The 12,837-nt window shown below is 52.3% G+C and overlaps 1 protein-coding gene across 12 annotated transcripts in view; it reads right to left on the bottom strand.

Annotated features, from left to right (window-relative positions):
- SLC39A11 (solute carrier family 39 member 11) overlaps nt 1-10,442 on the bottom strand; it is a 320,940-nt gene extending 310,498 nt beyond the window's left edge. For 4 of the 12 annotated variants that reach the window (XM_004749059.2, XM_004749060.2, XM_045085986.1 and 1 more), the window contains exons 1-3: nt 10,328-10,442; nt 6,838-6,956; nt 2,185-2,223 (exon numbers count right to left, since the gene is read on the bottom strand). In XM_004749059.2, coding sequence (XP_004749116.1) covers nt 2,185-2,223; nt 6,838-6,945 — 147 coding nt within the window. In that variant the 5' untranslated portion in view covers nt 6,946-6,956; nt 10,328-10,442. Of the gene's footprint in view, nt 1-2,184; nt 2,224-6,837; nt 6,957-7,929; nt 8,754-8,817; nt 8,878-10,327 lie in introns of those variants that run through there. The other 8 variants (XM_045085982.1, XM_045085981.1, XM_045085980.1 and 5 more) reach the window with 8 other exon arrangements.
- Nucleotides 10,443-12,837: the final 2,395 nt, after the last annotated feature.

Here is a 12,837-nt window from a genome sequence, read left to right as displayed (position 1 = left end):
TGAAGCTGTACATTCCTGTGTTACATACCGTTCTGTTCACAGGCTGTATTCTAAACACAGAAAAATGCACAAGCAAGTCCTTCTTCAAAAGTCCAAAGACCTCCATCACTGCTTTTTCTCCTAAACTTATGTTTAAATTCCATTTCCCCACAGAATTTCCTCCTAAAGCAACTTATATTTTATGTTAGAAAGTCTATTATTGATTGCTTTATCCTACTTCTTTGCGATAGAATTTGATTTTTAGGAAAATCCCTGTGAGCCTAGGACTCTAACTGCTTAAGCGACCATTTCCTGGATTGAGTTAGCATTACAACGATAAGTAGTACAGAACAGATTGCTAACCACAAAAATTTAATATACTGTTTTATAATTATTAAGCATTAAAAAGTAAAATATTTTAGAAATGCATATTTTCATGGATGGGGCCTTTTCCTTGTTTTTTCAATTTATCTGTGTTTCCACGGACAAATATTAAGCGGTCATCACTAGAAGCTGACAGAGCTGGGAATCAACTTTATTTCTATTTTTCTTTTCCTCCTTCTTTTTCTTTTTTAAATGTAAGCAAAAAGAAAATGTGTTCACAGAAAGAAGAGGATGGGGAAAAGATAGACGCTTTGTGACAATACTGTCATTTTGCTCTCCGAATTTTACCCAAATTACAGGCCCCAATCCCAGAGTGGGCCATCGTAGAAAACGACTTTTAAGGATCTCTCTGCTAACAGCTGGATTACAGCCACAGCCAAAGGACCAGACAGTGCCTGCACCACTGGAGGATTTATGCCCAGGATCAGAGATGCGAGGCCTCACTTGTTCCACACCAGCACCAACATTTCAAGGGTTCCCCTTACACGTGGAGATTTTGCCCCCCAGAGACAAGAGAATAAGGGAAGACTGTGTCTTTCTTTTGTAAAGCAGGGGAGGGCAAACATGTAAGGGAATGCAGGTAAGGGGAACAAGACCCCAGGGCATCCTCAGGCGGCACGGTTTTAGGGAAGACGGCCTGTGGACACCGAGAGCCTGGAAATGGATTTCCACCCGGAAGGCCTCTGTGTTCTCTGGAAGGTACACGGACCCCAGTCCAATGGCTGCTGACTTAGGTGACCTCCAGGAGACCCCAGATCTCCCGGACTGTACAAACAGGGCAAGGGAACCACATCCTAATCAACTGAAAGAGAAAACTACATATTACATGACTTCCGGTGGGACGGACGCACTTGGAACACGTGGTATCACCAGGACACATTCATGCCTGGAAAACGGGCTCTGCAGTCACCATACCCCAGGGTCTAATGCCCAGCTCTCAGGAGTTCGGGGGGCTAGGGAACCAGACAAACAGCCCCTACCAAGGGAGCTATCAGCCAAATTTACAATGTGGAATACTCTTTGGGCCTAAATGACCCATTTTCTCCAACCAATTACGAGAGTGGGGGAAAAAAATGGGATTGTTCAAGAATAAAAGACACTGAAAAGATATAACAAAAAACTCAATGCAAAATTCTTGTTCGGATGCCGATTCCAACAGAACAATTTTCAATGTCCCCTTTGAAAAAAAAAATGGAGGCGATCTGAACATGAACTGGGTGCTAGGTTACAATGAGGAATTGCTAATTTGGACAAGTATGACAAGAGGATTATGTTGTTAAAAAAAAAAAGTAAAGTCATTCAGTTGGAGATGTGGATTGAATTTACAGGTGAATTACATGATGTCTTGGATTTGCTTTTACAGAATATTCCAACCTTTCAAGAAGGTTGGGGGAAAGTCAGAAGAAATGAGGTGAGCAAGTCAGTAATGACTGAAGCTGAATGATGGCTACAGGGGACTTGCTCCACCTTTTTTCACATGTTTGGAGAGGTCAATAACGAAAGGATTGTTCAGGGGAAGGGAAAGAAAGAATATTTCATTAGCACCAAGGAGAACCTGATAAGGCCCTCTTGAATACCATCATATTTCACAAGTCCTGAGACAGCTGCCTAATAAGAAAGCAAGCCTCCCGTATGGTCTCAGAGGCAGGGGCATTCAATAAGCAGGCCAGCAATTAGGGGCAGAGATAAGAAGGGGACTGGAGACCACAGAGATGCATCTAGGTCACACGGGGAGAGCCTAGAAAATCCCCCTTGGCAGAGAAATGTCAGAATGAACACGTCTCTGTTTTGTTTACACCGCTCCCACCACATGTTACTTACCCCTGCGGCAAAGCCAAGACTTCCATCCAAGATCCGCCTCTGAAAATATAAACAAGATGTTTCAGATTCTAAGGGATGTTTCTGGGGATAAAAGAAAACCATAAGACCTCAGAGAGCTACATGAATAAAGACGGGCCCAGGCCTGAGTTGCCAACCTGTCTTCAGGCCTGGATCAGAGCCTTTATTAACATGGGCCAAGAACCAAGGGGAAAAAAAATTGTTTGAACCTTCCATCCATCCCACAGCCCATCAGAGTGTTTTTTCAGAGACGCTTGGCTTCCACTGGCCCATATGTTGCCTTTGACCTGGCTCTCCCGTGAATCATAACTATAAACCTTTAGCCAAGTAGCTGGCCTGGAAGATGGAAATTGACAAGTGCTCATGGGGACCCTGCGGGCCAACCCGAACTCTCCCATGCTGCAGCTGGGGGCCCAAAATGGCGCAGCCACGTTGGAAAACGAACCAGCAGCAACCACTAGCAGGGAACATATGTGTCGCTCTGACCCAGCAGGGCCACTCCTGAGCACTGAAATCACCACCTGACAGCAATGCACACTTGGATTCACTAAACACATGCACAAAAAAGCTCTCGGCAAGCAGTACTTGGGAGAGCCAAAACTAGAAGCCACCCAGATGCCCACCAACAGGAGAATGGATCCATCAGCAAGGACATGGTCATACAACAGAATGCCACATGGCAAGGAGAACATGCACGACGTATGAATGAGGCCCATCAACAGGCAGGGGCAAGGGCAAACCAGAAACTAAACAGAGTGGAACCAGCCAGACACAGAAGAGCCCATACGCTGTATGACTGCTCCATTTATACGATGTAGAAACACACAGAAAACTGATCTCTGCTGTCAGAGATCAGGAGAGGGGCTGTCCTTACAGTGGAACGTAGAGTTGGGGGGTAGGGACTGGAAAGGAGCCTGACAGGCTGCTGTGGTGGGCCACTACTGTTCCAGTTCTTGTGTACTAGTTTCACAGGAAGCTGGGAACAATCGCCAAGCTATGAAATATGCACTTTTCTATATGCATTTTATATCTCAATTGAAAAACATTTAATTTAATAGTCTAAGTTAGGGGTATCATCTATAGCCACATGGACATGTTACAGGCAGGCTGGGCAGTTGAAGGCCCCACTCTTTGAGCCTCCCAATGAAGCTGGGTAGCGAGGAGCACTGGCTCAGCCCTCTCCCACCTCTGAGTGGCTGCGGGGTGCATGGAAGGGTCTGACACCAGGCAGCCATACAAAGGACAGTCTTCTCTCGGCACGCCATGACAGAAGCAAAGTTGGCCCGACCCAATCATTTAATGAAACCAGACAGATCTAATAAAGACGCCAGGGAACATTATTCGACCAGCATTCATTCATCTGGATCCTGAAAGGAGAAAAATTATACTTTCTTAAATGTCACTAAAGCCTTTCTTCCACTTTTAGACATTTATTTCAAGAAACTCATCAGGTACGTGCTCAAAGGTTTATGTTCATCAAAATGGTATTTCTAAAAAACAAAAAATCAAGAAAAAAGGACATAACCTAATTGTCCAACAGTCGAGGAATGGTTAAATGACACTGGAGCCTTATGACAGAATGTGACACAGCCAGGTAAGTAACCCAAGTGATCAAAATAATCGAAGGCATCAAAAAGCCATTTAGTGGTGCAGGACGAATGCTTATGATATCAAGTGAGGAAAACTGGTTATAAAACATTACATACAATTTGATCCCTATCATGTAAAGAAACAGGCATAAATTTGCATATACTCAAATATAACTGAACAAATCTGAACAAAAAAGATTCAGTTTGTTTTTGTTTTTTTTTCCTGGGAAGTGGAATCAGAAACTTTTTTAACTGTTTATTGTTTATAGCAGTAATGTCCACAATAGCCAAACTACGGAAAGAGCCCAGATGTCCACTGACAGATGAAGAACTATAGAAGATGTGGGGAGGGAAGGGTGTGTGTGTGTGTGTGTGTGTGTGTGTGTGTGTCATTATAGCTATAAACACTATGGAATATTACTCAGCCATCAAAAAGAATGAAATCTTGCCATTTGCAACAACATGAGTGGAACTAAAGGGTAAAATGCGAAGTGAGATAAGTCAGTCATAGAAAGACAAATGATTTCACCCATCTGTGGAATTTAAGAAACAAAACATGAACATAGGGGAAGGGGTGCAAAGGGATGGAAAAAATTAAATAAGATGAAAACTGAGAAGGAGGCAAACCTCGACTCCTAACTCCAGGGCACAGGCTGAGGGCTGCCGGAGGGGAGCTCCAACTGCGGGGTGGGGTAACCCGGTGACGGGCATGAAGGAGAGCACAGGACGTAACGAGCCCTGGGTGTTCCGTGCCACTGAGGCATCCCTAAATTCTACCTCAGAAACGAATAGACCATAAATAAAAATAAATTCAAAAAGAAATTTTTGTATTTTTTCTTTAAGCTTTTCCATTCTTTACAAGCTTCCTACAATTAAAAGCCAGTTTTGAGTGAAGCTTTGGAGAGCAGCAGCGGAGGGCAGGGTGCGCATGTCTACTAGCACACGGGGTCCTTGCGGCAGCCCCCCTTAGCCGAATGAAAGCACAGGTGTGCTCAGGGCGTCAGAGCACATCTCTGTGGGCTCCTGTCTCCCAGCAGCAAGCCTCACGCCCACTTCCTGTGCAGAAAGGGTTAACGTGGCCCACCCCAGCCTACAACGCCATCGTGACCAGCTCCCAGCAGAGTCCTTGGAGACTGAGGCTCTCGAAGGTGCCCTGGGTGAACACATCCCGCACGTGCTGCTGCAGTTTTGTTGCTGGGGGAAGGAGAGGGCAGGGGCCCCTCGCCAGAGGGAGGGAGCATCGGAAGCCTGCGCACCGATTTCCCCAGACCCTGCCTGTCTCTTTCTCCTGCTTGGGCAACTTCACTTCCTTCCAGCATTAAATCTTAGCCATGAGTACGACGACAAGCTGAGGGGCATGGACCCTTCTAGGGAGCCACCGAACGTGGTGGTGGTCTTGGGAACACCTGCACGCAGAAGTTTTCAGCAACTCCTCCTGATCTCGGTGGTTACACTAACACGAGACAAACTAGGGGCTCTGAGGCTCCAAAGGGAATGGGAGCACCTCTGTGAAGAAGGGAAGGCACCTCGTCCCTCCGGAAGAGCCCCCCCAGCACTGGCGGGGGCCCCACACACCCACCGCACTGCTGCGGTTCCCCCAGCCCTCCAAGGGCAGCCCCGTCCAGGGCGGCTCAGGCCTCGCTTTGGTGAAAATAACAGGAGAAGATAAAACTATGGGCTGCTCTGCCCTAGAAGGGCACAAAGAAGGGACCCCAGTAAAGCTGGCATGGGCTGTCGTGAAGGAGGAAGAGGGACACGTGACCCGGAGCCCTCCCCTCTGCCTCCTGGGTGTTTCTCACTCAGGGATCGGCTTTCCAAAGCTTTCACCACCTGTCAACAGCAAGCAGGGGATCCAGGCTGGGTGCCCCCAGTTCTGTGTCTGACAGGCTCCGGACCTCCCACGGAGGAGAGCGGTGGGGCGGGGGTGGAGGTGGGGGTGGGGAGACGTCGGATCATACGTGACATCAAATACCTGTCTTACTGGTCTCTAACACAAGACCGTCGGGCTTGCCAACTTCCTACACTGTGTCACTGTGTTTTCGTTTCCAGATCCGGCTCACGGCATGTTTAAATGGATCTTAAATCCCTTACTCGCTTATCACTCGGCAATGTCTAAGGCTGCCCGCCGCATGGTGCAGGCAGTTTGCCTTCCTCCAGACACAGATGGACGGATGCTCGGATGCTCGAGGCCTATGGTCCCAGGGAGTCAGGGCTGGAGAAAGGAAAAGAATCTCAGGCAGGTGAGGGGGGCGGCGGGGGTTGTGGAGCAGCGGGGTGGGGTGCGTGGCGTGCATTGTGGGGGATGAGGGGAGAGTGCAGGGGCTGTGAGATATGTGTGTGGGGGACGTGAGGGTATATGGGATGTACGGGGTGGGGGACATACGGAGGACATGGGGTGTGCATGTGGACGGGTGGGCATATAGTATGCGTGGGGTACGTAGGCAAGTGTAGGGGAGGGGGAGGGACAGGATATAGGGGCACGCGGGGGTGAGGGGGTGTATGCAGGGGGTAAGGCATGCAGGCACAAGGGTGAGTGCGGGTGCTGGGGGAGGGGCAGAAGTTGTGCAGGGGTGGGGGTGGGGAGGCGTGGGGAGATGAGTCTGTATCTATCCCAAAGGGGGTCAAGGAGGGAATGAAAAGATGAGATAAATGAGAAGGGGAACAGGTACCCTTCCTTCCTCCAAGGGTCTACCAACGGTCCAGCCAGCTCAAGGACACAGGGCAGGGCGGCCCAACAACCGAGCTGAGCACCTGCGCCAGGCCTGAGGGAGACTTGCCAGAAGCTAGAAACCATGCCGGGGCCAAGGGAGCGTAATAACGTGACAACCCTTCCTAGTCCCTTCACACCAGGAGGGGAGCAGCAGCAGACACCTGCTCTCCTGGCCTAGTAGGGAGAGGAGGAGAAGCCAGGCCAGAGAACAAACACCTCCTGCGCTGGGGGGCATGGCCAGGGGCATGAAGGGGGGCGCCAGCCGCCCATGGTTGTGGTTTTCCAGCTCGCACAAACTCCCCCCCAAAACCTCAGACCCGAAGCAAGGCGACTCACCTGTCCACTAGAGAACACGAACACGAGAGCTGCCCCGGCTGCCGTCAGGCCCCATGTGAAGAAGGTTCCCAGGAGCGCCTGGAGCACAGAGCTGTGGCCTTGCAGCATGCTGGAGACGGCTGTGTGCAGAGGGGCAGGAGATGGTCAGCCACCGGCAGACTCTTGCAGGGAAGCCCCCACACGCTAGGGAGCCCAACACCCTCCACCTGGGCGGGCCTGTCGTCTGGATCATTGCGATGCACCTCTCGGCCACACCATCCCTCAAGGGCGTCCATGACCAGGCTCAGGCCCAGCCTCTTCATCCAGGCCCACCAAGAGTCAGAAATCACCCAACCCTGAAAGCACAGACCTAGGGGTACTTAGGGAGATGCCAGGGGAGCCCACAGAAGAGGTCAGAGCCTTAGAACACAGTTCCAAAGAGAAGCAGTTCCCAGAATGTGGATTCCTTAGCTGGGAGGAACACAGCTCAGGAGGGTCTGATTACAGCCTTCCAGCACATTCTGCCTGCTCTAGCTGCCCTTGTCCAGCATTGGCTCACGCTCCTCCAAATACAGGTGACCAACTCGGATGTCCTCTTGAGGCTCTCCCTCCTAAGTCCTGACCAAACCTTCAATGGCTCCCCATGAAGGATCCCGCTGCAGCTCCCCTATGACTTGCCAAGGGCAGTGGCACCAACTGTCACCCAACCAGCCCACCGACCTTTCAACAACTACCCCCTGTGCGGGTACTGTACTCTCCCTCAGCCGAGTCCTGAATGGCACCCTCCACAAGTCCCAGAGGGTCCTGGCTCCAAGCCACTCTTCACCTGGTTCCCTCCCGGAAGGCTGCCCTCCTTCCCTCTCTGCAGTCTGTGGACCCAGGGCACGTCCTGCCGCCCACCTGGTGCCAACGTGGACTCCATGCTTTCCAGACCCCCTCCGCTCCCACCCCACCGCCCATCTGCAGGGCCTTTGTTGTCTGGGCTTGCCTCCTTCATCTTTGATAGCGTTCGCTGAAGAACAGGGAAGATGCCTTTTCACACTTGGCACCCCTGCAAAATCGGGCTTCCTGGCATTGAAAAAATACTTGCTGTATGGAAAAGGGCCAGCTTACCTGGACGGGACACTCAGCAAGGACAAGGAGATGGAGCCATACGTGGCATTTCCCCGTCAACTAAGCACACCACTGCCGACATGGAACTTACACCACTGCCCACCAAGGAAAGAAAGGGAAGTACTTTCTTCTTGGTTTTGCCCAGAGAACCTCCTCTAGGCTTTAGCACGTTTTCAATTCTAGCTCTGACATGATAGGGGATCAGACTCTGGCTGTGGAAAGTTACAGGGCAGGGAAACCCATCTGTTGAAGAGCGCTGTGTTCTGGTACACAAACATCAGGGCTCAGGGCCTCATCATCTCAAAGGGCTCATTCAGCAGCCCACTGGTCTTCCAGCACCCATGGAGCTGGACACATCCCCAGTGGGCTCAGCCCTGCCAGGTCCCAGCACTCTCAGGCCAACCCTGGGCTGGCAGCTTAAGAGCTAAAGAAACTGACTCTGTTGACCCTACAAAGAAACTGTGGCAGAGGGTGGACGGGGCCGGGGACCGGGGATTGCCCATGCCAAGAGGCTGGGCAGCACAGCTCGGATTCCAACCTGGTAAGGCTGTGAAACTCAGCAAACCCAGGTGAGCCCAGAGGAGCCCAGGCTCAACTCTGAAGCCAGGAAGCCTCTAAGGGAAACAGCCTCTATGGGTTCGGACTGTGCCTGAATAAAACGCAGGACGGTGACTATACCAAATAAGGAAAAAAATACATATTTTTTTAAAAAACCTGCCAATCTACATGCTTCATCTTGTTACGTGTCACCGTAACAAGAGTGGTCGTGTTTGTTTGTAAACCAGGACTAGATCATGATATAACATTCTACTTCTAGCTGCTTGTGGATAAAACCGGAAACAGCATTGACAAAGAAAGGCATATAGCTATCATACTCTTAGTACTTACCATCCAAGACAGGTCGTAACAGAAAAACAACTTTTTTTTTTTTTCCAGTATTGAATGTGCCTTTTAACAGAACAGAAGAATGGAAGCACTTTCCATTTGCCAACAGGCCAAAGTCAACGTGGGGTTTATGGGCCAGCCCACAAGAGAGCTCTGGGGGCCTATGGGAGGGAAAGCACTACGCTAGCCTGTCTCCATTTACCTGAGCCCCTAAGACGTAAGGAAAAGGCACAGCAAGGCCAGGCACATCTTTTCTATCCCAAGAATCACAGTATTCATCAATAATAATGCCAGCCCATGCCTCTGGGGAGAAGTTTCTTCCATTTGCTATTTTGAATTCTCACTATTAGAAGGGTGACCTGAGTTCCTACCCCGCCTCGGGAAATGCAGGATCTCAGGCCCTTGACCGGACAGTCCGTGACGTGCTCAATCAGAATCTGCATTTTTTCAAGTTCCATGAGGGTTTCTCACACTTGTTGCCGTGGAAAGAAATGGTCAACAGAGACCCAGAGCTTTGAAAGTGAGTTCTCCTGCCCTACGAGGGAGGGACTGGTCAGGCTGACGCAGAGTCCCAAGAGAAGGAAGTTTTCTCAAACAGGTTGCCCAGTAGCACCTTGAGAACAAGAGAGCCAGTCGCAGCCCCTCCAAATCAGCTTCTGCGACGGGGCTCAGACCTCCTTGTGAGCCGGATGTTAACAGACATACCTTGATTAATCTTCGAGAGGGAGGATGATTCCCTGCCCTCCCCACCTTTAAAGATGCCAACACCTCTCGACCTGTGTACACATTCTGCTAGGGACACGCAGGAGGGACCCCTGCCCCATACGGGATTTCTCCATGTTCTCTCCCTCGCAACCTGTTGCCCTCCTTCCAAGAGCTTCAGGATGTTGGTGATGTTGCCGAGGTGGGAACAGCACCCAGTGCAACTCCACACATACACGCCCCGACTCCACGAGGGGAATCCGGCAACGGGACTCGGGTTTGGGCCCATGGGACTGCAGGAAAGTTCTCTGACACCTCACTGCTCAAAGTGTGGTCCTCGGGCCACGGACCCAGGGAAGGATCAGCCATGCACAAGCTCGGGCCTGCTGCACCGTCCCCAGATTCCCAGTCAAGTTCTAGAGGCCATGCTGAACCCCCAGAAGGAGCGGAAGGGGGTGCAGAGGGGCTGGACTGTAGCCACCTTGCTCCCAGGGCTGGGGACAGGGGGAGGGGGGGCCCTGCCCACCAGGAAGCACTGAACAAAGGGGATTTGGTGAGCCACTGTCAAAGGCTGGCTGGTCCACACCCTTCAGCGGACCCTGGCCAGGGTCAGAGGGGGCACCGGGCAGCCTTCCCCTCCTCGGGCACCTGCCACAGCCGCCCTGCTTCTCCTCCGACCCCCTCCTCGACCCCGGGGGACGCCCCCTTCCAAACTCCCTTTTGCCCTTCCGAGTCCCACGCTCTCCTGCTGGCCCCAGACCCCGGGCCTCCAGCCCAACCAAGGCGCTGAAGGGAGAAAAAGCTGACTCACTACGGTGCCCTCTCAAGCCCCCACTCCACTTCCATCAGCCCCGCAGCCGCAGGCTCGCCGGCTCCACTCCCGGAGTCACTTCCTGCTTCCCTCCCCGCACACGTGTCCCTCCAGCCACCAGGCCCCGCCCACCCGCCGCGACTGGCGGATCCAGCCTGAAGAATAAATTCTCTGGTTCACAGCCCTCTGCAGGCTCCGGAACAGGTGGGGCGGGTAGAAGAAAGCCCGGAGGCCAAGCAGAGACATTCAGCAAGCAGAAGACTCCGCAGACTCCTATGAAGCCCCAGAAATCCCGGAGAGAGCGCCTTGTAACGTCCCCCGACATCATTTGTCACTGCACTTGGCGGCTGATTCTGAGGCCCTGAGTGAGCAGCAGAACAGGACGTGTTGGGGCGGGGGGGGGGGGGGGGGGGGGGGGGGCTGGAACTTTCTACTATTAGCATCCTTCTCCGGGTCAATGGCCCTCAAACTATAGCTCCCATCAGCATCTCCAGCAGCAATGTCAAAACCTCACTGAGGTTCTGGTTCTGGAGGTCTGGGTGGAGACCGAGATTTTCTGTTCGGAATTTGCTAACGCTGTGGTCCTGGGAACCCCTCTCTGAGAACCACAGCTGCAGGTCAAGGGCTTTGCTCTCCAGGCACTCTATAGAAAGACCAGAGGGTGGAACTTCTGGATTGAGCCAAAAATGAAAACAGGGTGCCCTGTTCAATTTGAATTTCAGATAAATGACAAAGAGTGCTTTCGTGTCAGTGGGTCCCGGGCAATATTTGGGACATACTTAGGCTAAACACGTATTTCATATTTGTTGTTTACCAGAAATCCTGATTTAGCCAGGCGTCCCATATGGTAGCTCATGAACCTACCAGAGGGTAAGCTGTTCAGAAAAACTGTTCATTGTCACAGTGGCCACAGAGCAGGGGATCCCATAGGAGCCGGCTTCTGTCCAGCAACAGGCGGCCACCCACGCCGATGATGGCCCCACCTGCGCACACTGTGTCGGGAAAGAAGGTGGCCTGGTGACTGCCAGATGCTCTGTTCCCTCAGGAGATTCTCAGACTCAGCTGTCCAACCACAATCCTTCCACAGGAAGGATTTACGTTCTCACATTCTAGAAGCAGAAGGCCAGGATTGGTCCAAGATCAAGGTGCAGATCTGGTCCTTGGTGAGAGCTGTCTTCCTGGCTTGCAGACAGCGGTCTTCTCACTGTCCTCGAGTGGAGAAAGAGAGATCTCTCTCCCTTCCTCTTCTTTCTTATCAGGCCACCAATCCTGTCGCTTGAGGACCCCACCCTTATGGCTTCATTTAAGCCGGACCATCTCTGAAAACCTCTATCCCCAAATGCACCCTTCCTGGGGGCCGGGGCTGCAACAGGTGAATTTCATGGGTGGAGCCCTCCTGCGTGGGATATGTGCCCTTCCAAAGACGACCCCAGAGAGCTCCCTCACCCCTTCCGCCATGTGAAGACACATGAGAAGTCGGTGACCCAGGAGAGGCCCCTTCAGCCCACCACGTGGACACCCTGATCTGGGTCTTCCAGCTTCCAGAACTGTGACTGTATGCGCCACCATGTGTTTGTGGCATCTTGTCTCAGCAGCCCAAATGGGCGGAGATGCTCCATTTTACAGATAAGGAGACTGAGGCTCAGGAAAGCTCTGTAGTGACCTCAGGTTGACAGAGTGGTATAGAACTCGGAGCCCAGCTGATGGCAGAGACGGTGCTCTGTCTCTGTGCATGGGACATACAGGGTTCACGGACTGAACACCCTGGTCAGCAGAGCCCCCGGCGGGCCTCAGGCTCGGAGGCAAAGCCACAAGGGACAAATCCCACCATTTCCCTCCTTTCTCTCAATGACCCTGCATACACACACACACACACACACACACACTCTGACCCAGACATGCAAACTGCCTGGCTTTCTCACCCTCCCTCATGGGAAGAAGTGCTCAGAGTGGGGACAGATGGGAATGTTGTTTCCTTAAAGCCAAGCACACCCGCTCTTCCCTCCAGCCACCCCCCTGCCCTTCCTTAGTCTCTCCCCAAAGAGCAAGGTGCCCTCCAGCCTCCATAAGTGGGGCAGGGGGGGAGGAAGGGGGGTGCACAAGAACAGGCCAGAGAAGGCACTAATGAAAGGGGGGCAGCGTGTTAGGCAGGCAAGGACGGCTGGTCTCCCAAAGGCCGAAAGGCCAGAAAACTAACTGATCTTGACAGTCAGCAAAGGAACCCCAGGGCAGTGGAAGGGTGGCCCTTTCCAGGGGAATCACTGGGGCTTATGTGGGTAAGCAAGCGGGCAGCACCAACCCCTCGGAGCACAGGGGTGGGATGGAGGGGAGGGGAGGGCAGTGGCAGCAGCTGCCCAGCGGGTCCTGGGTCTGTCTCTCTCTCCCCTGCCTTCTCGCCCCTTGCCCCTCCCCCACCCCCACCTTCCACCCTCGCTCCTCCCTCCCTCCCTTGTCTGAGATCTCGGTATTTCTTACAGAGGTCCTAGAGCTGCTAAGGACAGGCTTTGGAA

The sequence above is a fragment of the Mustela putorius genome, unplaced genomic scaffold, assembly GCF_011764305.1.
Source record: "Mustela putorius furo isolate JIRA1106 unplaced genomic scaffold, ASM1176430v1.1 tig00000873_pilon_pilon_pilon, whole genome shotgun sequence".
NCBI lineage: Eukaryota > Metazoa > Chordata > Mammalia > Carnivora > Mustelidae > Mustela > Mustela putorius.
This window is presented reverse-complemented; position numbering and strand designations above follow the sequence as displayed.